General features: G+C 37.9%; 1 protein-coding gene across 1 annotated transcript in view; it reads right to left on the bottom strand.

Annotated features, from left to right (window-relative positions):
* Positions 1 to 26,624, bottom strand: part of VPS13D (vacuolar protein sorting 13 homolog D) — a 192,371-nt gene that overhangs the window by 143,555 nt on the left and 22,192 nt on the right. Inside the window, exons 18-30 of the mRNA XM_075060347.1 lie at positions 26,324 to 26,456; positions 22,607 to 24,832; positions 21,952 to 22,103; positions 19,221 to 20,255; positions 17,247 to 17,337; positions 16,072 to 16,198; positions 14,460 to 14,640; positions 9,537 to 9,719; positions 6,308 to 6,539; positions 4,956 to 5,166; positions 3,387 to 3,558; positions 2,405 to 2,517; positions 1,693 to 1,902 (exon numbers count right to left, since the gene is read on the bottom strand). Of these exons, the coding sequence (XP_074916448.1) occupies positions 1,693 to 1,902; positions 2,405 to 2,517; positions 3,387 to 3,558; positions 4,956 to 5,166; positions 6,308 to 6,539; positions 9,537 to 9,719; positions 14,460 to 14,640; positions 16,072 to 16,198; positions 17,247 to 17,337; positions 19,221 to 20,255; positions 21,952 to 22,103; positions 22,607 to 24,832; positions 26,324 to 26,456 (5,066 nt within the window). The remainder of the gene's footprint in view (positions 1 to 1,692; positions 1,903 to 2,404; positions 2,518 to 3,386; positions 3,559 to 4,955; positions 5,167 to 6,307; positions 6,540 to 9,536; positions 9,720 to 14,459; positions 14,641 to 16,071; positions 16,199 to 17,246; positions 17,338 to 19,220; positions 20,256 to 21,951; positions 22,104 to 22,606; positions 24,833 to 26,323; positions 26,457 to 26,624) is intronic.

Genomic DNA, 26,624 nt, shown 5'->3' with positions numbered 1-26,624 from the left:
ACAAATACTAGGGTCAGCCACAACCATTTCCTAGGATTATATGGAGCACGACATTTGAAAATCTCCAGTATAACTATAATAATTGTTCTTGCTAAACATCTGTAGCTATTCTAAGTTACTTCAAATAGACCAGTGTACCCCTGGGAGAAGCAGAGGTGTACCTGGGGTACATCAAAGCATCTAGATATTTGACTAATTTTACAACAAGCTACATAAAAAGCACTAGTGAAGTCAGTATAAACTAAAATTTAATATGATGACTTGTTTATAATGCTCTGTATACTATACACTGAAATGTACAATATTTATATTCCAATTGATTTATTTTATAATTACATGGTAAAAACAAGAAAGTAAGCAATTTTTCAGTAAAAAAAAGTGTGCTGGGACACTTATATTTTTATGTCTTATTTTGTAAGCAAGTAGTTTTTAAGTAAAGTGAAACTTGGGGGTACGCAAGACAAATTAGACTCCTGAAAGGGGTACAGTCATCTGGAAAGATTGAGAGCCACTGAAATAGACAAAGCCATCACATGTTCCTGATCCACTTTATTCTACACAGTTACAGTACAATATATTCCTTGAACCTATGTAACAAAATTGATATTTACACAGTACCTGTTACAGTCTTATAAGATACAGGCCTTCAAAAAGCTTATGTATCATGAACTGTTAATGCAATATACTACAAAAACTGGTATCAGTCTACGTTCTCTAGTGACTTTCATAAGAAGAGCTCAAAGCATTTTACAAACATTAATTGAGCTGCACAAGACCACTATGAGGTATCACACTAATTTTATGAAGCGTGAAAGAGTTGAGGTTAAATGTCTTGTCTCAGTTCAATCAGTGAATCTGTGCCAGGATTTGGAATACATCACCAGTCTTACTCCCCTTTCCCTTCCTTTAACCAATGAGACAAACACACACCCACTTATAAAAAAATAATAAAATGATGTTACATTTAGAACTCTAAATGTTGCCATGTACAAAATACATGCATTTTTCTTACATGGTTACATTATCACAAGGTACCTTCCATTTCAAACAACATATAATTAGAACTGGACAAAACTCAAACTTCTAAATGCCCACTTACATGACGGAGCATGGGTGTTTACTGTTGAAATATGTTATGTAGATGAGGCGCCATTTCTGGATTTATTTAACTCTCCAAAAGAGGAAAGAGCGACATCTACTGGAAAGTTATTTTAACTGCAGGTACATAATCCCTTTGAATAAAAATTCAATAATTTAAATACATATCATATGTATGTATGTGTATATATATGTAATAAGGACTTCATTTGTAGGGAGGTAATTTTTTTAAAAATTACAAAACATAAGGGTAAAGAAGAGTTTATGATGAAGAAATACTGATGTTCTCTGATTATAAAAGCCACTTCACCTTGAATTGTCCCTTGACGTGTTAACTACTTACACTAAAAAAATCTGTTCCATCTTGTCTTTAGCTGTGACACTGTGAGTAAGTTTCCTAGACTTGAAATGGAGTTTGGTGTAAGCTCGAAACTTATCTCTCACCAACAGAAGTTGGTCCAATAAAAGATATTACCTCACCCACCTTGTCTCTCTTGTTGACTGACATCACTTCAGTAACACTGAATATTTTTTTGTATATATGCATTCATACACCACTATGATATAAAGAAAAGAGCTCCTGGATTCACCTACCTGAAATGCAACTCAATCTGTATTGCTCCTTTATTACTACTGTTCTTTGATGACTGAAAGATGCAGTTGAACACATTGGGCACGCCTAGGGTGGTCTTCTGCCCAGCATAACGAGTGTCAAATGCCATCATAGAATGTGAAACCAAGTTAACAGATTTTGTTTGATTTGAGAAACTCTCAAAAAGCAACTTGGATTTCTTAAAGTCAAATCTGGCAGATTTAAATGAAAAGAAAAATAATTAATTGTTAAGACTCTTTCTACATATACTCCTACAAACAAAAAGAGCCATGGAATCTCAAGTGTCTATGAAATGCAGATGCGACTTTTGTTTTTAAGGATTAACCTGAAAGTCCTTCAACTCCCAAATTGCATGGAATCCCATCTGTCTTGGAAGGATAAAGGGCTGAGTCAACCCATCTGGAATTTAAACACTTGTGTTTTTCTCGCAAAGCTCAACTATTAGGTGACTGTTCTTATTCCAGAATAGAACTTGGGAGAGGCAAGGAAATTAAGAGGTTTAGAGTAATACAATACTTTCCCATCAAACCATCTAATTCAGACTCCATCTAATTTATGCATTCTGTACAAATATTTAACTATCAATTTGTATAATAAATCAGCATACTTTATTTCCTTCATATCATAATGTTAAGAAAATTATTACACTTAATAAGCATTAATTTAGACTAAAAGGAGCAATCAAAGCCATACCTGGCTAATGAGCTGAGTCTATCCTTTCCTTTAAGCTCAACCAGTTCCAGACTCACATTAACCATGTCAATAAGGAAAGACATACAGGTATATACTTCTCCACTCAGCACAGTCTGAAAATGAAAAACACCAAGATTCCCTATAAAAACACCTTGGTTATTTCAGATCCTTGACTTAAGAATTTTCTAATGAGCAAAATAAGCAAACATTTATGAGGCCATAGACAGTGTTTTCTCAACTTAAACTTGATTAACGTACTTCAGGAAAATTCAAGTTTAGAACCACAAACTAGAACAAATGCAATTCAGCTCCACAGTCATGTCCACTAACCTGCTCTATTGGTTTTATAAAAAAGAATTTTAAATTCCTTCTATAATGAACTTAAATGAAATTGTTTCACAGGCAACGAAATTATTTATTTTATATAAAGTACTCTCCATGCCAGGCTTTTCACCAAAGCCCCAAAGGAAACAGCAACCCAACTACATTTTCAATTCCAATTAATTCCCTTCCCTGGAAGGATGGTATTTGATGCTGTGCCTAATGAGCAGGGGACATTCAGGGCTCTTGCTACAAGGCATTTAAGAAAAACCACACTAGAGTTTTCACTAAAACTCACAGTTCTCATATTTGTTATAACATTGAACACTTTTTTTTTCTTTTAAATCAGCAAGCCTGTTTAAATGCCACTACCATCCATGGACAATTACTACTGTTCATAATCTCTTTCCAAAACATCTCTGAAACAAGCAGTGACAATAGCAGGTTGTGATAGAAATGACTCACATGCTCCCCCTTATTCCTCTAATTGCTCCTGGGACAACAGAGCATTCCCAAACACATTCAAACAGAGAACTTCACAACCACCATCGTTCTTCCAGTAGAACTTTTACCTACCAGTGAAACAGTGTCTTTTAACAAACTCTAGACAGGATTTTTTTGCACATGTTTTTAACCTAATAGAACTCAAAGTTTCTCTCACATGAATTCTTGGATCCTGCAGATCATAAGGTCGCATAAACTCTTCTATAGGTTCCCCAAGGTTATTCTCCAATAGTCCTCGAATCAGTTTATATTTACTCAGATCCAGAGAGCAATGGACTGATGACAGAATGCCATGAATTGATATGTCTGGAACTGCATGACTCATCTCCCTACAAAAGAGAAAGAATCTATGCCATAAAACCTTGAATTGCAATGCCTACTGCCCGGGAAAACAAACAACCAATTATCTAACAGAAAACAGTTTTACAGAAAGAGTACCACTTCCCTGACTGAACTGCAGCATCTCTCATCCAGATATGGGTTTCAATGGTATACGAGAAGATGGCAGATTTTCTTCCATCCAAGACACATCACCAATTTAAGTGACAAATCATAGACTCATTACTGTGTTTAAGTGTTTTAAGGTAAAATTTTCAAAAGCACTTAAGTCCTTTAGGTGCTGAAGTCTCACTGAATGTCAATGGGTCTGACTGAAGCACCTAAATCGCTTAAGAGCTTTTGAAAATTTTACTTTAAGCCTAAAAATTACCAAAGTTCTTGACTACTTTCTACATAAATATAAAATCATTATAAGAATTATAGATGCTCAAGAAAATGCCTAAAGCTTTTTTTAAAAACACTTACTAAAAAACCCAAAACGCTAACTTTTAATACCACCCCCGCTTCAAGTGTTAAGTACTTTGCACACTGCTCCCACTTCCATGGTTTGTGGGATGGGATTTGCTAAGGGCCTTGTGCCTGTATGAATGGGTTTCTGACCCTCAGATGATTGGGGCTGACTGAGGATTCTTGTTTGGAACAATTCCTAATTGGCCCTGCCTCTGCACTGCTGAGAGCTTTCTTGAAATACCCTCTAACTCCTTCCACTCAGGCTTAGAACCAGCTGATGGAAAGCAGAGTACATTGGAAGAACAGGCCAGGAAAAACAAATAGGAGGTCAGAGTGGAACCAGTGGAGGGAAAGGGTAATTAAAACCACTTCTGCATTAGGAAGGAAAGTTAGTTGAGAGGGTAAGAATAAGAGAGAAGTGGGGTTTCTGCTGATGGGAAAAGCGGGGGGGGGGGCACAGGAGAGGATTGGGAGAAGAGTTTATTGGGCACGTTAGAAACTTCAGTGAAAGACAGCATACTCAGCCTCAGAGCTCTTAAGTGGAGTATGGAGGCTTTTGTGATAAGTGGCCTGTTTTTCAGAGATGCTAAGCATTCAATCATTCCAACCGAAGTCAATGCCAAATGCAGGTACTCTGCACTTCTGAAAATCAAGGAACATACTTCGGTGCTTCAATATGAATTTAATTATTTAATCCTAGGCACCTAAATTTGATCTTTTTTGTCCTTATTTTCAAATACATGTCAAAAACTATAGTGTGAAGTGCTCCTTATCATATTTACTTACAAACTGCTGGGCTGTGTAACATGGGTAAGAATATTTCAAAATATCAGTAAAAATAGGGTAAGAATCTAAACTATATAATCTGTTGTGGAGTTAACAATATACATTAAACCATAGTATAGAGTATGAAATTATCCAGATAACTAAAACTCACTTGTCTAAGTTTCTCTCTACTTGCAGCTTCAATCCAAAAGGTTCTGTTAAGAGACTTCCTCCTGTCTGTCTGACAAAGTAGGAAGGGAAGGTCAGATCTGCACTGGTGTCCTCCATAGCCTTAGAATACTCCCTAGAGTATCTCTCTGCAGCAAAGATGTCCATGTTCTGCAGATCAACCACAATGCAATCTAACAGGCAGATATGATCCTCTGTAAGAATACACAAGATCCATATATCAAGCAAGATTAAACAGTCTGAACTAATGAAACCACCAACTTTATTGCAGAAGAAAGTTGACTTTATTATGGAAATAATTCTGTTCTGTTTATGTTCTTATGCTGCTGCATCCAACACTGGGGCATTTGATGCACTTAAGAATTAACTCATAGGTATTATACCATGAATTCCTTAATTATGTGGGTGCAGAATGTGTCATGGAATCCATCTCATGCAGCAAAACTGTGCACCAGAATTAAACTTTCATGTTTAGGCAAAAGTTATGTTTCTAATCCTTGTGATTGCAAACATAACTTTAAAAACACGAATCGTGTAGTAACATCTTTCTGGAATTTCCAGACAAAGTGTTGGGGGGAGAGCCACCTTGTAAACTTCCCCACTCTTCTCAATGAGTTGTTAATTCTGAAACCTAAAAATAAATGTACAAATCACAACATTGTTAATTATATCACTGCTGATCATTTGAAGCTCAATCTAATTCCCGCTGAAGACAACAGAAATACTTCCACTGACTTTGGTGGGAGTTGGATTGAACACTGTTAACTAACTCATGCCCTCAAATCTAAACTGCTTATTACTCATTCCCAGAAACCAAAATCCCAAATGTCCGCTACTCTGCCCCCAAACCTTCAGCTTCCTCTTTCCTCTATTATGCAGTTATCTCCTGCCAATACGAAAACCTGTGGCCTGAAAATATGGGAGAGCATACAATAAATTGACTATCAAAACAAACAACATAGGACCTAATGTACTGGAAACATTTTTATGTTTTCATATTTCATTAAAATCTCTTTTAAAAACTTAAATGAAGCCTTAGATTTTGAAGTACAACTCTGCAGGCAAGCAGTGGATAGGCAAATCTATCTAGGTTTTTTCCCATCATGGCACTCAAATGCCTTTCTGTTCCTAGGCTTCTGTTATCAATAGTATTATGGTACAGTGAAATGAAATTTAACTACAAACTGTACAAAAAGGAAGGACAGACATTCCTACACCCTACACCCTAAAACCATGAAGTAACCATGCCATATAAGGTATCTCCTAGACTAAAATGAATAACTGACATTAAAAGGAAGAAAAGTTAAGTAGGCTGTTCTATTATCTCTCATGTACCTGGACTGTCAGAGATTTGTGCAACACGTGATTTTGATGGTTGTCCTTGCTGCTTAGTCAATGTACTCAGTCCAGACTCACTTTTCAGATTCGTAATATTTGTTCCAGAAGATGATTTCATGAATAACCCTTCTTTCAGGCTCATGACCCCCTTAGATTCATCTGCACTTGTTGTTTTCTTTGTGCTGTGTTTTGGGGTTCCCAGTGGTGAAGAAAATGGAACAGAACCCTGCTAAGGAAAGGAATACAGTCATTTACAATAGAGATTGGACTTCTAATTTTAAAATAGATTAATACATAGAATATTCATGAAGTAATTTTCTAAAAAGTATAAAGGGTAGGAGCTGTGATATAACCACTAACCATAAACAAAGTCATCTATTTGGGGAAAAAAATGTCACTCAAAATTGTGGCCCACCTTAAATATTATAACAGCTCCAAAACGAAGTCATATGATCACACATAAGCTCTTTGCCCTTACTTGTAAAAAAATCTCTTAATTTTTCACTACAATAAGATTTACAGTACAATACATTTAGAAAAATAGGAGTGAAAAATCTACACAGATTAATTTTTAAGGTTTCAGAAAAATATTTCTTTAAAAATTATTATTTTTAAGGGGGTTGTATTTTGGATATTTCTGATATAGCTGGAAGTGTCAGACTGCATACATTTTATGATCAATTTTGTGCTAATTATTTTCAGGGCTTTGCTCACTTGGGTAAAATGACGACTGCTATAGATTAAAAAAAATAAGAATTTTTGAAAGCATAGTAACTACTCTTCATAATCATATTCTCTTCATAATCATGAGGAATACTGTGAACAGCAAATTACTACAAAAATCATAATGTATTCATTCATTTATAGAAATGTTAAAAATGGTGCCTTTCTATATGCTCTAGGCACCTCTGACATGACATAAAAATGCATCCTAAGTGCAGCAAAACAATTTAAGATAACTTCCCACTACTATCAGAGGGGTAGACATGTTAGTCTGGATCTGTAAAAGCAGCAAACGACGAAGTGGGTATTCACCCACGAAAGCTCATGCTCCAAAACTTCTGTTAGTCTATAAGGTGCCACAGGACTCTTTGCTGTTTTTCCCCACTAGTAAACATCTTAAAAAACCCAAATCTCTTTGCCTCAGACTAACCTCTCATCTTTACCATTACAATTCCCCAGAACGAAGAGGAGCTTTGTTCATGTTTATGTTTAGTATTATATCTTTTCTTCACTCAGCTTGTAAAAGTTTCATGCACTAAAGCTTTCCATCTTCAAAAGACAGCATCTAACATCGGAGGGTTGCAAGGGACCTACTAGTTCAAACCTACATGAAAGGTTGGTTGTTTGTTTTTTAATTTGTCTGGGTTTTCTGAACAGTGGGAAATGAACTAAAAACATGTTAATGTTATGGGGTCTATTTCCCCCTTTAATACTTGTATACTTCTCACTGAACACTACTGGGGTTACACACACCTTCTGTATATCCCAAATCCAATTCAAAGTTATCTTTGTGGGCTTGGGGATTTGTTGTTGATTTTTTTAAATACACCCCTTAGATTTAACATTTCACCTGCCTGAGCTAATTACCACCTATTTTCCCCATTTGCTTCAGTAGTCTTGGATTTCTCACTTACCTGCCCCTACAGTGTTACTACTAGAATTTGCTCTTTCACTTTTGTACTGTATTTGAGAAGTTACAGAATGCCTCCCCCTTTCAGAAGCCATTAAGTAATTTCCATATCTTTAAGTTTTCCCTCAAAACCTTCCTTTTAGCTTTAAATTAGGAATTTTTCTAGCTGTAAAAGTTTAAGGCATTTTTGGACAGGATTTTTTATATGCAACTTTCATTATATTCCTAATTAATAAAAAAAAAAGTTAAAGAAAGAACATGCAACCCAAAAAAACTGTATCACAACACCCATGAATCCACAAAGTTATGTAAAAATCCAAACATGGTCATCTTCAGGCATGTGTGAAAGACTTAAAAGGAGAAATAAGTGTAAGAACACTGCAAAATAAACCCAAATCCAATCCTTGTGGAATTCTACAAAATCACTGCAACAACAACAAAAAATGCACCTTTTTTTTAATATATAAATTAATTTTTTTTATATTATGTGAATAAGTGCTGAATTCCACAATGATCTTTTTTCTTTAAATGAGCACTTAATACCTCTGCAAAGATGTATTAATACCTCACATAAAATGGGATCCTCATATGCACTGCTTTGCAAAATCAAATCCTCAAAAATAAATGATAGGCAAGGGGGAAAAAATTCAATTAAAGGCCCCAAATGATACACATATCTTCTATTATTCAACATTTATTAATACAACTGCTTATGCAAAAAGTTAGTGATTGACATTCACATAGCTTCTCCCTAATCCCCAAATATTAATGTAAATCCCATTTTAATCTGTTCATACAGCAACATTGCAGCGTGTCAATTCTCTATTAGAATTTCATTAACACCTTGTAGTAGACACATCTCACATTCCCTGATGGCCATCTCAGCCACAGTTTGGGGAAGAAGTGAGGATAAAGGATCAGAGGCATCAAGCATCCCGAAAGCAAGGGATCGATCTCAGTTTGCTACTAGTCCACTGTCCAAACCAGTGGAACAACATTTCTGAACATCAGTAGAAGGGGGAACAGCGTTTGACACCAGCTAATTTTTGAGCTGCAATCTCAGTCTGTCAGCCCTTTTCCATTTCTCCTGCCAAATGCTGCTTTCTATAAGTAACTGATCCCAAACAACCCACTTCAGAGGTGGAGACGGAATAGGAGGGTTCCACATACATTCCCTTACACAAATTACATTGCTGCCCTTCTCAATATCACTTTCGCTTAATTTTGCTCTCCACCAAAGAATACATGCTTGGCTTTGTTAAAGCGGATGGGGAGGAAGGAGAAAATAGATCACACCACTTCTGCTCTCGAACTCCTGGCTTAACAAAGATGTTCTAGTTATTATTGGAGCTCTAGCCCAACTTGTCTCTACTGACCCAATGGGAATTTTGTCTGACTTATGACAGCTGGCTCAGATCCTGACATTAATGACTAATTATTGGAAGAGGACTGGCAGCTGCACAAAGGAATTGAAGGACTTCTATATCTCATTCAATATTCTGACACAATTTTATTAGCAGCAAAACAATATACACAACATCAATAGGAGATATTCTTTCAATTCAGAAAGGTAATATACAAAATTGTTCTTACCTTGTCTTTTAATGAGAAGGTACCTGGGCTGCCTGCAAAGAGAAACCTGTTCTTGACTTTTAGTTTACCAAGATTAGCCACAATAAGATTGTTAGACTTGGAGCTCTCAGGGATAAGCAGGACAGGAGCACCAGCTTCAATGTCAAGAAAAACTCGGGAAGTTCGCTGTGCCTGATCTCTCACCTGGTGGAATGAACATAACAATTTAAAAGATACTTTGAAGTGCCACAGAATAATTTACCAGGATGTAACCATTTCTGGTAATCCTGTAATACCGCTGGTCATTTTTGTAATCTCTCTTTATATAAATTTTTAAAAGATTAGATTTATTTCTACTTCCTCTAACATCTAATATGAAATAGCTTCCTCCTATTATGGCTCTTGGCCATTGTATTATTAAAATACATTCAGAGGCACTCCAATTAAAAATTGGCTAATTTACTGACAAATGCTGATAAATTAATATAAAGACCAAATAACTATATATAGATGGACATAAATCTGAGAAATTCTAAATTTTCTCCCAACCTACAATAGTGAATTCTTGTTTAAACTATAGAGAAACACATGACTCGTCTGGAAAGAAAGGGCTGCGACAAACACTGTGAAAACAAGCCAGAAGTCATGTGGAAGACAAGAGTAAAGCATAAAACATTTTACAGTCCCAGCAAAACTCAAGTATGTATTAATATGGTACACTGAAGTAAAACTGAACTATATTAAAAAAAATCTAAACTTCAGTTTACCTACAAATTCTTGTTTACAGTCATCTTGTTTACAGCCAGATTGAAAGTAAGTAAATAATCACATCTGTAAATCAGTACAGCTGACAACACTTTTCATCAGCTCTTTATTAGTGAAAACAGATCAGGCTGAAATTTGATCAGTAAACGAAAGGGAGCTTTTACCCATCTACTTCAAATCAGCCTAATTAAACCAACAAGGATTAAGGATTCCAGAAAGAATCAGGCATTCTTTGCAACACAGACAAGTACCAATCTAAATTCAGAAAACAGGGAATTTGAGCCAGCATTTACTGTTTCACCTTCAGAGCTTACCCTTACAGTCAGACAAAAGCACAATATAAATCAATTTCCTTCCTCCCAGAGGCCAGTGAAAAACAAATTAACCATATGTAATCTCTCTTCATTTCGTGACACAAACAAGCTCCACAAATACATGTATAAATGTGCCAAAAAAGTTATGAGAAATTTTTTATACAAAATCCAAAATTCTCATGTATTTGTCATAATCAAAAGAAGATGTGCTATGAAAATGGCTGTTATCTTCCAATAGAATTCCAAGATGTTTGTATATTTTCAGAGTATTCATAGATTCATAGACTCTAGGACTGGAAGGGACCTCAAGAGGTCATCGAGTCCAGTCCCCTGCCCTCATGGCAGGACCAAACACTGTCTAGACCATCCCACATAGACATTTATCTAACCTACTCTTAAATATCTCCAGAGATGGAGATTCCACAACCTCCCTAGGCAATTTATTCCAGTGTTTAACCACCCTGACAGTTAGGAACTTTTTCCTAAATGTCCAACCTAAATCTCCCTTGCTGCAGTTTAAGCCCATTGCTTCTTGTTCTATCATTAGAGGCTAAGGTGAACAAGTTTTCTCCTCCTCCTGATGACACCCTTTTAGATACCTGAAAACTGCTATCATGTCCCCTCTCAGTCTTCTCTTTTCCAAACTAAATAAACCAATTCTTTCAGCCTTCCTTCATAGGTCATGTTCTCAAGACCTTTAATCATTCTTGTTGCTCTTCTCTGGACCCTCTCCAATTTCTCCACATCTTTCTTGAAATGCGGTGCCCAGAACTGGACACAATACTCCAGTTGAGGCCTAACCACGCAGAGTAGAGTGGAAGAATGAACTTCTCGTGTCTTGTTTACAACACACCTGTTAATGCATCCCAGAATCACGTTTGCTTTTTTTGCAACAGTATCACACTGTTGACTCATATTTAGCTTGTGGTCCACTATGACCCCTAGATCTCTTTCTGCCATACTCCTTCCTAGACAGCCTCTTCCCATTCTGTATGTGTGAAACTGATTGTTCCTTCCTAAGTGGAGCACTTTGCATTTGTCTTTATTGAACTTCATCCGGTTTACCTCAGACCATTTCTCCAATTTGTCCAGATCATTTTGAATTTTGACCCTGTCCTCCAAAGCAGTTGCAATCCCTCCCAGTTTTGGTATCATCTGCAAACTTAATAAGCGTACTTTCTATGCCAACATCTAAGTCGTTGATGAAGATATTGAACAGAGCCGGTCCCAAAACAGACCCCTGAGGAACCCCACTTGTTATACCTTTCCAGCAGGATTGGGAGCCATTAATAATTACTCTCTGAGTACGGTTATCCAGCCAGTTATGCACCCACCTTATAGTAGCCCATCTAAATTGTATTTGCCTAGTTTATCATAAGGATATCATGCGAGACCGTATCAAATGCCTTACTAAAGTCTAGGTATACCACATCCACCGCTTCTCCCTTATCCACAAGACTCGTTATCCTATCAAAGAAAGCTATCAGATTGGTTTGACACGATTTGTTCTTTACAAATTCATGCTGGCTATTCCCTATCACCTTACCACCTTCCAAGTGTTTGCAGATGATTTCTTTAATTACTTGCTCCATTATCTTCCTGGCACAGAAGTTAAACTAACTGGTCTGTAGTTTTCCTGGGTTGTTTTTATTTCCCTTTTTATAGATGGGCACTATATTTGCCCTTTTCCAGTCTTCTGGAATCTCTCCCATCTCCCATGACTTTCCAAAGATAATAGCTAGAGGCTCAGATACCTCCTCTATTAACTCCTTGAGTATTCTAGGATGCATTTCATCAGGCCTGGTGGACTTGCAGGCATCTAACTTTTCTAAGTGATTTTTAACTTGCTCTTTTTTTTTTTTATCTTCTAAACCTACCCCTTCCCATAAGCATTCACTATGTTAGACATTCCTTCAGACTTCTCAGTGAAGACCGAAACAAAGAAGTCATTAAGCATCTCTGCCATTTCCAAGTTCCTGTTACTGTTTCTCCCTCCTCACTGAGCAGTGGGCCTACCCTGTCCTTGTCTTCTCTTGCTTCTAATGTATTGATAAAAGTCTTCTTGTTTCCCTTTATTCCCATAGCTAGTTTGAGCTCATTTTGTGCCTTTGCCTTTCTAATCTTGCCCCTGCATTCCTGTGTTTTTTGCCTATATTCATCCTTTGTAATCTGACCTAGTTTCCATTTTTTATATGACTCCTTTTTATTTTGTAGTCATGCAAGATCTCGTGGTTAAGCCAAGGTGGTCTTTTGCCACATTTTCTATCTTTCCTACCCATCGGAATAGCTTGCTTTTGGGCCCTTAATAGTGTCCCTTTGAAAAACTGCCAACTCTCCTCAGTTGTTTTTTTCCCCTCAGTCTTGATTCCCATGGGACCTTACCTATCAGCTCTCTGAGCTTACCAAAAATCTGCCTTCCTGAAATCCATTGTCTCTATTTTGCTGTACTCCCTTCTACCCTTCCTTAGAATTGCAAACTCTATGATTTCATGATCACTTTCACCCAAGCTGCCTTCTACTTTCAAATTCTCAACGAGTTCCTCCTATTTGTTAAAATCAAGTCTAGAACAGCTTCCCCCCAGTAGCTTTTTCAACCTTCTGAAATAAAAAGTTGTCTGCAATGCAGTCCAAGAACTTATTGGATAGTCTGTGCCCCGCGTGTCCCCGCGGTGTTATTTTCCCAACACATATCTGGATAGTTGAAGTCCCCCATCACCACCAAATCTTGGGCTTTGGATGATTTTGTTAGTTATTGAAACAAAGCCTCATCCACCTGGTTAGGTGGCCTGTAGTAGACTCCTAGCACGACATCACCCTTGTTTTTTAACCCCTTTTATCCTAACCCAGAGACTCTCAACGCTTCCGTCTCCTATGTCCATCTCCACCTCAGTCCAAGTGTGTACATTTTTAATATATAAGGCAACACCTCCTCTCTTTTTCCCGTCTATCCTTCCTGAGCAAACAATACCCATCCACACCAACATTTCAGTCATGTGTATTATCCCATTACATGTGTATTAGTCCATTACATTTCTGAAAAAATATTTATATTACTAAAATAACATTTAGTCACCTAGTAAATAAGACCCAGATAGAGTAAGGATTAACTTTCATTGTTAGAGTGAGAACAATTTAGGATTTCATACGTTACAAACTGAAAAGATCAATTAGGCCATCAAATCCATTCCCCTGCAAAGCTGGGATACATTTTCCTGATAAATTCACCAATTAGAACTTCCACGTGAGACTGATGATTTTATTTATCATAATCATAGAATATCAGGGTTGGAAGGGACCTCAGGAGGTCATCTAGTCCAACCCCCGGCTCAAAGCAGGACCAGTCCCCAGATTTTTACCCCAGTTCCCCAAACGGCCCCCTGAAGGATTGAACTCACAACCCTGGGTTTAGCAGGCCAATGCTCAAACCACTGAGCTCTCTCTCCCCTGCAAGTATTCAGATGTGACTGACAGGACAGCCAGTAGCAGACTGACTGATCTTCATTTCTTGGCCCCAGTCATATAACATGAGTCAAGATTTCAAAAGGTTATATGCTATCATATCACAGGGATTAATATACACTGACATGCCTCACTAATGTACACTGACACACACCCATTTAAAATATAATTTTGGGGGGAAAAAATCAGAAATGGTTTCCAGTAAATAAGATCCCTCATAACATTTAATGTTAATAGTGTTATGCATCTCCTGTAAAACTGGGAAATCAAACCTCACTACAACCTAATACTTCTCAAGTTACTATGAGATGATGTGGTAAAACAAAGTGCATGCTGTATTTCAACGGCCAGGAATGTCTACACTGTAGAAAGAAATGTTAAAAAAAAAAACAACACAACAACATACTGTTTGTCCTTCAATTGCTGCTCTCTGGCGCCCTAGGACATCCTGAAGCTGAGTGAAATGTTGGATGAAAGACACCACCTCAGCCTGAAAACGCTGAGTATGCACATACTGAACTGATGCCATCCGCAAGCTGACACGAATATCACATTCCCTTTGTAGCAAAGGGTCAGGTCGCCCATATCTGTGATAAAAAAATAAAATATTGAAGATAATAAAAAAAAATTAAAAACTCCTACATTTTTAAATTCACTCACAATTGAGCAGCAACATTTGCAAATTCTGTTTCAATGAAAAGTGACAATTTTAAGTTTAACAGTTCCTTACACTTGCACAATTAAAAACTGAACTTAGAGCACAATTTGAAAGAATAAATTTTTCATTAAATCCACGCATGTATAAATACCACCATGATTAAATTAAGCTAGCAGAAAAAAAATGAAATTCTGAGTTCTGACTGCTACTTTATCTTTAACTTAGTAGGTAATATATCCAGATATCCAGAACCGTGACATTTTCTCTCTCAACTACTGTACTATGTATGACAATACTTAGGTCATAAGTGATGGTAAAAAAAAAGAACATTCAACTCTGAATTTCAATGTGTACTGTTGATTTAAGTTAATATTAATGCTGTCTGAACAATTTTTAAATCTACTTATCTTCTAATGACAGAATATGAAGAAAAGATAGCACAAAATGGCATTTTACACTGAGCACAAAAAGCTTTAGGAAGTATATAATGTTGAAAAAGCCTAAGTCTAAAATGTAAGTGAGATCAGTTGCAGTTCATAAATGGTACCAGAGGTATAATTTATAATGAATGGGAAGTTTTGAGGACACACAAAAACCGAAATATGATTAGAATAGTTCAGATTTTTATCATAACACTAGTTGATCCCCCTGAAGGGTCAAGGGCTGCTGGAATTGTGACACTGAAAGAGGTCCCCTCTCCTCTCCCACATATCTTCCCTTCTCACTTCCTCATTTATATATGCTCTGTAGCCGGCCACTACAAAAATATTCCATCCTTTAGAGGACACCACATACACAGCCCTAGGCTAAACCTAAAGAGGACCATAGGGTTGCCTGTATATACTTATCATGGGTCTGATGAGAGCTCCTTAAAATGAGAATTTTGCCCAATATGTCAACAGGAGCTTTGTCTTTGTAAAGAACTCATGATGGGGTCTAGTGTGTTTATCTACACAACATGCTGCTTTCTAAACTTTAAAAGTCTACTTTTGCTCTAATATCAATAAAATCTTTGTTTAACATTAGCTGTAACAAATTACAAAACTGTTCAGTTCAAAAAAACAAGTGCTATTTTATTTAGGGATAAGTCAAACTTTTTCGTTTTTCAAATCACTCAACAGAACCATAAGCAACATTTTAAAATAATTCCTACCCTACTGTGTGTGACAGATACCCAACATTAATTAAAATTACCAGTCAAACCCCTAAAAAGAGTTTATAACAAATACAAGAGTAAATTTTTAACATCACAGGCTTTCAAGATAGAGCACTTTATAAGCTGAACATTCTAATGTTTTCTGATATTTTGTTTTAATAATCTGCTAAACATTGTGCAACAAGAAAATGTTCCATTTCATACTTGTAAGTTTGGAAAATGAGTGCCTCTTCACCACTTGTAGTGAAACGTTCTCTGTAAAGCTCTCCATGAGAGGTAAGATCACTTAGGGACAGGCTTCCAACGCTTCCCTGCAGGGCTAAATCTCCATCTAAAAAACAAAAGAATGACTATTTATTATCTACCTTTGAGAACATTAATATTAAATAACTTTCTGTAGTAAATCCCTTGTTACTGTACAGCGGACTTACCTAGGATAACCTAGACCTTTAACAGACTATTGAACAAAAGAGATGGGAAAACACAAAATCTCACATTCCAAAAATCAAAGCAAATCACTCCTACAAGTAAAATAAAAAGATTGTACTAATCTAAACAATTTATGCTGCCAAAAATAAGGTTTGCACATGTAGTCTAATCATTACATTTCAACCCCATGCCTAAAATTTGAGATGTATATATTCTGAAAACTAAACAAAAATCAATGTCACTTTTTATAGAACAGAACAAAAATGGTTTCAAAAACTAAACAGATTTAGATCCTAGCTGATCTCAGCACCAAGAATTAAGTGTTCAGCGTGCTACAAGTGATGCAAAAGTTCCAAAAAGAGGTTGCTGTGACATTAATCCTCCAAACCTAGCAGCCTATTATGCACAACATGCTGGAAATTAACTTTAAAATATGACAATACACAAGTCTGGATGAGGTTATTTTAGAAGACTGGAAAAGAATGGCTGCAAGACTGTTTAAACAGAATAGCTGTGCACAACAACCATCTTTCATTTATAAAAACTAGACTGGCAGGATATAAATTGTCATTTACAGGAAATGAACTGGTTCTATTCACCTGTGGAACCTCCAACTACCAGGAGTTACTTAATCTCTAAACCCCTTGATTTGAAACTGTAAGCCCTGTAGTTTTGACTCTTAACAGGGTATTCCTATTTCAGTGTTTGCAGGGAACACTCTGTGATACAGGACAAGTCATGTGTGAAAAAACACTGCGAGCTACCTGATGTAGTGATTTAATCAATACCAGTTAACCACTGAAAGTCTGCATTAAAATTTGCCTGATCTGACAAGCAAAAACAAACTCCCAGTAAAGGAAAACCAGTACAAGACATTATTCCAATGCAGTGATTTCTCTCATTCTAAATTGTATACATTTTTTAAAATGTTAACTACCACCTATACTCACCAATCATTTCCAGATATGTGACAAGTTTTGACACATTAGCTTTAGCTAGCTCACTGGTCATCTGATTCAACACTAAGGATAGGGAATGAACCTGGTCAAGCAAAAAGAAATAGATTAGTAGTATGTAATATGATCACATAACTGGAACCTACTTTGAACTGATCTAAAGAAGGGGGAGGCAAAAGCCCTCTTTCTCTCTGTTATTGAAAACAAAAATTCAATTTTAAGAGTGAGAACATTTGCCTTTAACACCCATATCGTCCCCTTCACAGCCTCCACACAACAAGACTATCTTCCTTGACTGCCTTTCTGATGATCTGAACCCCCTTTTTGGAATCCCTCATCGTCATTCATTTCTCCATTGCATAAAGTTCAAGGTTTTTGTCCTTACTCTCAAGGTTCTTCACAACTCTGCCCATCCTTCCACATCTGCTAGTCTCTTGCAGCATTGTCCACTCTTCCAACAACAGTCTGAACCACCCATTTTTCCATTTCTCCCACAGCTGCCTTTGCACTTTCCTCCAAGTACCAAATATACGTGGAACGTCCAACTGAACAAGTCTAAGTCTACTACTCTATCCTGCTCCATATGCCTTTTCTACTCTAACTCCTAAATGAAAGACACATTTCTACTCTAACTCCTAAATGAAATCAAAGCACTAACAATGGGTAGGTTGGAACGTGGGTGTCATCTTTTTTAGTAAACATTTATTTACATTAAAGAAACAAACATTCAAATGATTTAGAACTCCTCAAGTTGTACACTCAGTTATCCTATGTAACCACAAGGATATATTATGATTACCTTCGTCCTCCTTCCCCTTCCCTCTTAATGTTTGTGCCTTGTCACAATTAGACTGCAAGAACCTTGGAGAAAGAACTGCATTCCTATGTGTCTATACAATACCTAGCATAATGAAGCTCCAATTCTGACTGGGGCCTTTGGGACCTAGATGGGTGCAACAACCACCTGATTAGTCTTATGAGATTCATTGGGGGCCTCTCAACTCCCATTGAGTGCAAGTCTCAGGGAGCTGGCTGAGCACCTGCTGCACCTTAGGGAACTTAAGATTTTCAATCAACCACCCACATTAGCTCTACGATTGTAGGCTCCACTAAGCCTTGAGGACCATTGCTTAACCCCCAAATCTTCCTTAGGAGGATTCTTCAGAGGTCTCCCAAACACTCATCCTTCACAAATTTTTAAGGAGACTTATTAGGGCCTTCTTAATTCGTAACCCAGGCAAGCGTCCTGAGGGTTGGCAGGGGCCCTCAAACCTGCCCACTTGAGTGGAACATACAAGTCTCAAGGGGGTCGTGGTGCCATCAGTGACTCTCAAGATGCTCTTTGGGGACCCAAAAAAGCCAACCTCTCCCCAGAGGCCTTATGAGGCTTGTTCATCCGTGACACGGGTGGATGACCCTATGTATGTGTTCATCAAATTTTGCCGAGCGTAATAAGCTATCTGGGATGGCTGGGGTGATGAGTTATTGGGGGTCCAGTCAGCCAGATAAGGTTAACAAGAGTAGGAAGCCTTCCTGATGTGTCCCATAAGGCTTGCAGAGGTGAGAGTGGGATTGGGGCTCTGACTACTCTCCTACTACAGAGTAGTTGACAGTCTTTCTTACTCTGATTACCACAGAACAGGCAAACTCCAGTATTCCAAACACTGGATATCCAAAACTCTTTTCTCTAACAATCAAATCTGTTCCCTTACCCTAAATTGACATAAAATGCAAATTCATTATTATTAATCCCCTATTTTGCAAAGATTTTGTATTTCCTTCCAAAGACTTTTGTATAATTGGGAGTTACCACATAGGTTTTAGATATATTGTACATAGGATACATATGAATGATCTCCGCTGTAAATATAAAATGTTAACTTGAATTAAAATACAACTAAAATTTCCATAAAGCAATGTGTTATGGAGACAAACATGGTCAACGTCCAGCATCTGTATTTCTAGTACCTTAAGGTTCAGCTTGGTGTTCACAGGATCCTGAACTTCAGAAGTTGATAAGATACTTGCTTCTGACTTCACCATCTGCTGAATATCCTCAGGCTGCAGCTTCATAGCATGGTTATCAGCAGTGGATCCAATCCCAAAAAAATCCAGTATCACCACCCAGGTTTGCAAAGTTATTAAAACGTCTAGACAGTTGAAGTCAACATCCACACTACGGTTAATTTTGTTATAGCGAGAAGAAAATTCACAATGTTTCTTGTCCACTAGGAATATATTGATATGAACCAATGAATCATCAAAGTTATTTTTTCCAGAAGGCACCCTGGATTTGTTTAATGTCGGAGAAGGTGGGGGAGTCAAAGGATACTCAGAATCAGCATCATCTTTGTGTGCTTTACGGGAGGCACAAGTTGGTCTTTGGTACAACTGAAAGACATTTGGTGCTTCTTCCATGTGGGAGGGGAGGGAACGTGGCATGTCTGGATACTCTACATGGGATATTGAAGGGCAAGATTGGGAAAGATATTCCTTGTGCGTTAAACTGGATGGTTTGGGTGCTCCACGGGACACCATGAGATTCTTATGCATAGAGTCTGGACTTTTTTCCAACAGGTCTTCCATCAGCAAAGAACGCAAGGTAATCTGAATGGATAAAGTATGCAGATGATCCTTAGCGAATTCAACATCAAAATCCTGAAACTTCAAGCTGACCAGACCTTGTGCTCCAAGTGTAAGATCTCCACATAACTGAACCTGGAGTTCTGAAATACGAAAGTTTGCTTGAATCTGGGTAAAAGATTTTGTTTCCCTAACAGGCATTGACTTGTTTGGAGCAGCAGAAAAGCTGGAATGGCTGAACAATCCATTCTCCTTCCGTTCATTTGAGAACTCTGAACCTACACTGCGAACTGATACTGAAGGAGAACTAGGACAAGTTGAAGATGTAGAACTGGATGCAAACTTATTCAAATCTTCGTTGTAAATTAAATTGTCAAGGGTTTGCAAAACTTGCTCGTATACATGTTTTGCTAACACCACCTGCATTTAAAAACAAACAGTCATAAGTCTAGTATCTATTAATATCTTCCAAGCTCAGCAAAATGTGTAAAAAACATCTCCACATTTTCTTAAATGTTAAAATATCATTGTTTCAAGTATGTTAGGCCCCAACAATCAACTTGCATTAAAGTTCTGAAAACAACATATAGCAAATCTTGAAAAACATTCTACTCAGAATTAATACTGCTTAGGTGCATCTACTTTGCTTCCCTCCATTCATCACCTCCACCATTGTTACTTGATTTTTAAGAACATTCACATGAAAAAGGCATTTAAATTCTTAACATTTCATCTGTTCTACAGCTGCTTCTTCACATGAAGTCATAATCCTCCGTGTCACACCATCATAATTTCCACAACAATTAATCAATGTCACAGGCAGAGGATTAGCCTTTTTAAAAACAACGTGAGGGTCAATTCATGGGGAATGTTTGAAATACACTACATTCTGTTTCAGATTGAAGCTAGCATAGGCCTCACTAGAGAGATCCTGCCTACAGCACAGGAATTGGTACACAAATTGAACAGTTCAACAAATTCAACATTTCAACATCTCCAGTAGCATAAAGCTTGTGTTGGAAACACCAAACTAAAAATCAGGGGATTCAATCCCAAAGAGAAAAAATATAATTTTTTGATCAGTGATAATTGTGTGTTCAATTACAGAAACAATTTGATCTTCTAAATGCCACTTCATGCCATAGTTTTTGCAGGAACTGGATTTTTTTTAATTAATGCTGGTGAAAGTTACCAGAATGACGGCGCTGAAGAGTTAATTCTTCTGCTTAAATCGACAGAACAAGTACAGCATGGGCAGAAACAGTATAAGCTTCCCAACACCAGCCCAAACAACTTGACCTTGGGGAACACTTCTGGGATGAGAGGAAAGCCAACTTTCTGTTGTTGTCTGTAGCAGAGTGCTGGTGCAAAAGCACCTAATTAGCCCCTGCCCAGCCAGCTCCAATCAAGAGAAACAGATTGGGGCTGATGGAAAAGGCCTGAAGCCGGCCTGAGGATTGGCAACAACTGCTGGCCTGACAAGCCAAGGGCTATAAAGGCTGGGAGGGAGCCAGACGGCAGGGGGGCAGCCAGGGAGAAGTCAGTCAGGGAGGGAACTGGAGGCCTCCTAGCTGAAGGCTGACTCTGCCTGTAAAGGAGGTGACTAATCCTGTAAAGTTTGTAGATAGACAGACACTGGTGGTAGATAACTTGAAGTAAATAAAGACACAGGTATTGCACAATCCTGAAGCCTCTCTGAGGCTTACTGGGGGTAGCAAGCGGACCCCAGGAAGAGGGGCAGGACATGAACCCTGTTACATTATTGAATCCTTGATCTTTGTTGAGATTCCTAACAAGTATGCCAATTAGGACAATGGTAGGGCAGGTTCTTGGTGCTGTGGACGGAGGATGACTAGGAATGAAAAACTATCAACTCATTTCAAGCAGACTACCAAAATACCTTATGGTACTAACTTCTGGACATTGCCCTGGGTTAGATTTGAACTGGCAATATAGAGGTAGAATTCTATATTCCATTTTCCAGTTCCCTAAACAACCCTGTCCCTGACATTATTCTTCTAGATCGTCAAAAAAGGCCTTTTAATTAAAAAATGGCTATATTCAACTGTGGAGTAAAACATCTATATTAATACTGGTAAATATTCAATTATTATACCTGAAGAGGGTTGACAAATTTCCCCTCGATTCTCATAATGCTTGATATTTCAACGTCTTCATTACTCAAAGGGAACGTCAAATCTAAATCTCTGTTTATTGGGATCTTTTCCAACTTAAACTGGATAGTGGTGTTGTTCAGAATGTGGAAAGCTGTTATTAAAAGATATACATACTTACATTTTTATTCCCAACATCTACAGTATTAAACACTAAATCACATCATACTGAAACGTAACTGTCAAATTAAAATAAAGGCAAAAATTACATCACCATGGAATATATTATTACCTGGAGACTGACACTGGCTCTTTTTTGATATGAGACTGAATAAGTACAGCCCAGAAAGGACAACGTAAGTCTGCTTTTGCTGATCTAATTCTGAATCTTTCAGTTGCTCTAAAAACTTTTTTTTTTTAAAACTGTAGTTCTTATTATAGTTTTGCAAAGCTGTGAGTGGAGGCAACTATTCAGTTTTCATATTAGAAGTGCAAAATCTGGATACAAATAAATGCGAATTTGTCCACATTGTAATTAAATTCCCAAGCAGCACATTTTATGAAGGGCCTCTTTTTAAACAGATATTTAAATACACTCAGGTTTTAACGCTACTTGCCAGTCAAAAGAAAGAAGCCAGAGATTTTCATGTTACTTACCATGACCTTTATGTAATGATTCAAAAAAATCATGACGAGTAAAGTTGGCTTCCTCCTGGCTAGTAACACTGGGAGTACTTGAAGGAGGGTGTAACCCCTGGGTCATCTCACTTGCAGACTCTTTCCTGACCATAAACTGGTTGCTATTTAAAGAATACATTTTAATATCTTTTATTTCAACTTGCAGTCTGTCACTTCTCGACTCATCTTCTCCTGGCACAAAATTCTGAATACATATTTGTCCTAGATGTCCTACAAGCAGTTCAGGGCTACCTGGCTTGCGAGGTATTGATACAATTGGTGACTCAATATTTACATTTAAGATAAGCTTAATGGTATCAGTTTTGAGAGATGATGGTCCAAACCCATCTTCTTCATTATCTTCTAAATTGAAAGGGTCTCTTGATCGTGGTGTTGTATCAAACAGAGAAACCATTTCACTGTATTCAGCAGTTTTAGTTGCCAGGACAGAGGTAACTTTTGATGCTGCTGTCTTCAGCATACTGCAGAAATTCTCTTCCAATTCATCCATGGATAAGGTTAGTTCTTTCAGAAATTTAGCTGAGTGGTTGTAATGTAAAGAAGCCATTTTGAGGTTCAGGGAGCATTCTTCTTTTGACTGCTCTACGAAATTGAAGCTCAAAGCATCTGGGAGGCTACTTTCCTCATGAAGCCTGACAAATAGAGATTCAAAATAGCCAATATCATTGATGAGATTTTCATACCTTACTGTATTCCCTATGCTGACAACATACTGGTTCTTAACGTTATCTTGTGTCAGATCCATAAGGTGCAAGCAGCCAAGAGAGCCATTTACATTCAACTTGTTACACATGGAGACATTAATTTTGGTGCCACCAATGCTCGCTGTCGCAATTTTTCTGCCATATTTTTCTCCATTTGTCATTCCAACTGTCCTAAGGAGGAGTATATTTAACCAGTGAATGTCCACTGCTACTTCTATATTTCGTGCATGGGTAGACTGAAAGGTTTCCTGCTCCCTGAAATTTCTTTCCAAGTCAGTCATTAAAGGTTGAAGGCTAGAATCTTCTTTTTCCTTTGGGAAGGATTTCTGGAGAAACCCGATCAGCTCAACAATTGTCTCTGGGTTAAGAATGATATCCAAGTTGTTCACCTGCACGGATATCACTTGGAGCGTGCTGTCCAAATTCATTGATGGGCATTCTGCACTCACAAACTGATATTCCAGTTTAATCAAAGATTCTTGATCCTTTGCATAATTACCAGATGAAATATTTGAGGCTGCTGCACATTTCTCTGTCAAACTGGCCACATCAATTGGAAAGGCTTCATTTGGTCCATAAATAGGAGACTGTGCCCTACTATCTTGAAGTCTTCCTGTCGGAACATCAAAACTAAGATTCTTGTGAGAAGCCATCAAAAGATCAAAATCAGAGCCATATGTTTGCATAGTGTCAACCAGTAATAAGCCATGAACAGTTAGTGACACTTCTGCATCATAAGGCCTCTTCACAAAATGGGCATTGGTGCCAAAAACCTTGAGTACAGAGATATATCGCCCACTGCTTTCAACACCGAGCTGCATACAGTTAACTTTAAATTCAGCTAAAAGAAGCTGAGACTCCACAAGAACCTCCCTAGTATGTTGTTCAACCATCATAACACTCTGTGTTAAATTCATTACAGAATCATGCAAACTTCCACGTTGATTGACGTCTGTGAAAATCTTCTCTTTCCCTATGTGTAAAGCATCTGGGGACTTAGTTTCAGATGTACTCAGCCTTGCAAAACAATTCTTCAAAGCTGATATTTTATCCTCATTGATATGTATTTTCAAGTCTGGTAAATTCCCAGATAGGACAGCTCCCGGGTATTTTGGATCAGATGTGTATATCAATCTACGCTCCAACTGCAAATGAACATTGAATTTTTCTACCACGTGAGTTGGACCCACATCGCTATCCTGAACATGTTTCCAGTTATCTTTCACTCGTCCAACCATGATCTGAAGATCCATAAATGACAACGTGTATCTCTCATACATTTTTTTACTCATTAAGTGTGCCTGTAATTGTTCTTCACTGATTTCTACTCCAGTCAATTCAGATGTTTTGATTCCACTACTTGTGGTGGCCTCAGAAGGTGGGGTATCGGGAGGAGTTGCAAGAGGTGTTTTATATTCATCATCACTCAATTCATTGACCTCTGATGACAAACCACCTGCACTCTTCTTTTTAGACTCATCTGTAGATTAAAAAGGAGGGACTCATCAAAATCATACATTCTTTTCCTTTGGATACTTCTAAAATATTGACCTTGTTGTATTTTTTGATTTTAAACAATGGTCAAGAAATTGTCAAGTGCAATACTCATGTAGTCCCCGATCTCTTATCGCTAGATTTGATAACAGTAAGAACGCAAAAAGAAAAGTAACCACTATATTTCTTGCACGTGGTGCAAAAGTGACAGAAACATATTTTAAAAAACAATTTTAAAAATTACACTTGTGAATTTTTGTTAATCTATTATTAAAATATATTAGTATTACTGCAGGAAATTAGAGGAAAATATTTTTTCCTAGGTTGATGTGATGCATTTGACAACACTTTGGGCCTGATTCAAGGACCACTGAAGTGAGTTAATTCAGACTAAATTGACTTCAATGGGATCAACCCTTGTGTCTAATTAACTTTACTGTCCATAGAAGAGAATCAGTAAAAGACTAATCTTGCAATTTCCACTTATGTTTCTGTGTGATTTCAACGCAGCATGAGAGAAGAGAAAAATCATGTCACTCAAAAGAATCTAATTCCTCTTTAAACCTTACTAGGGAACCCAAATGGATGTTGTGAAAATAGTTTACTCAGAGTTTGCCCAGTTCAATCCATAACATAGCAGTTACTAAAAAAAGCTGTGAAGATCTTGCAGAAATTGTTTTTTTGATATGCTAGAAAGAGGTAGAATGGTATGTCTAAGGACCTTGAGGGTGAAATCCTGGCAAAACTCCCACTGAATTCAGTGGGATCAGGATTTTACCTCGGACTGTAGAGTTTATCAGCATCAGGGCCAACTCTAGCCATTTCGCCGCCCCAAGCACAGCGGCATGCCGCGGGGGGCGCTCGGCCGCTCGCCGGTCCCATGGCTCCGGTGGACCTCCCACAGGCGTCCCTGCGGCGGGTCCGCTGGTCCCGCGGCTCCGGTGGACCTCCCGCAGGCATGCCTGCAGATGCTCCACCGGAGCCGCGGGACCAGCAGACCCTCCGCAGAGACGTCTGCAGGAAGTCCACCGGAGCCGCCTGCTGGCAACCGGCAAAGCGCCCCCCGCGGCATGCCGTCCCAAGCACACGCTTGGCACGGTGGGGCCTGGAGCCAGCCCTGATCAGCATCATACTATTTTCCACTGAGGAGACATTAAGGGTATGTCCAGACTACCCGCCATACCGGGTATCGATGAGACGTGATATATCGATCCCCAAACGCGCTCCCCGTCGACTCCAGAACTCAGGTTACAGATGTAAATTGCCACAGGCAGACTTCAGATTTCATACTAGGTCCTGTAGAGGTAAGGCCAGCCCTGGACTAAAGTTTACCCCCTCCCAACCTTCCCCAATAAATATGGTGTTAATACTACTAAAACTATATGTGCGCCCAGGCAAATAGAAGAATGCTACAGTAGAAAAAAGTGTGTTTCTACCTTATACATATAAACAGCTACAGTTTATTTCCAGGTCATACCTTGAGAATTAGTAAGTAATATTCTCCCCAGGTCCAATACTACTAACACTGGGTCCACAAATTTGAAGTCATCAGGAAAGATCACCTGAGGGGCGGAAATATCAAGGCACACTGTCCAACGTTTGCTGTTTTCCTAAAAATAAAATAATATTTTTCCCCCATTCACAAAACAAATGCAAGAGTCAATCCTATCCAAATTATGAAGTTCAAATAGCAAATCTCCACTGATACTAAGTTACCTGTATAAGGATAACATGCATTTGACACTGTTTTATGAAAAAGTATCAGAGCCCAAATATTT

Source organism: Chelonoidis abingdonii, chromosome 23 (assembly GCF_003597395.2).
Source record: "Chelonoidis abingdonii isolate Lonesome George chromosome 23, CheloAbing_2.0, whole genome shotgun sequence".
Classification (NCBI taxonomy): domain Eukaryota; kingdom Metazoa; phylum Chordata; order Testudines; family Testudinidae; genus Chelonoidis; species Chelonoidis abingdonii.
Note: the sequence above shows the minus strand (reverse complement) of the source record. Positions and strands in the feature narration are given on the sequence as shown.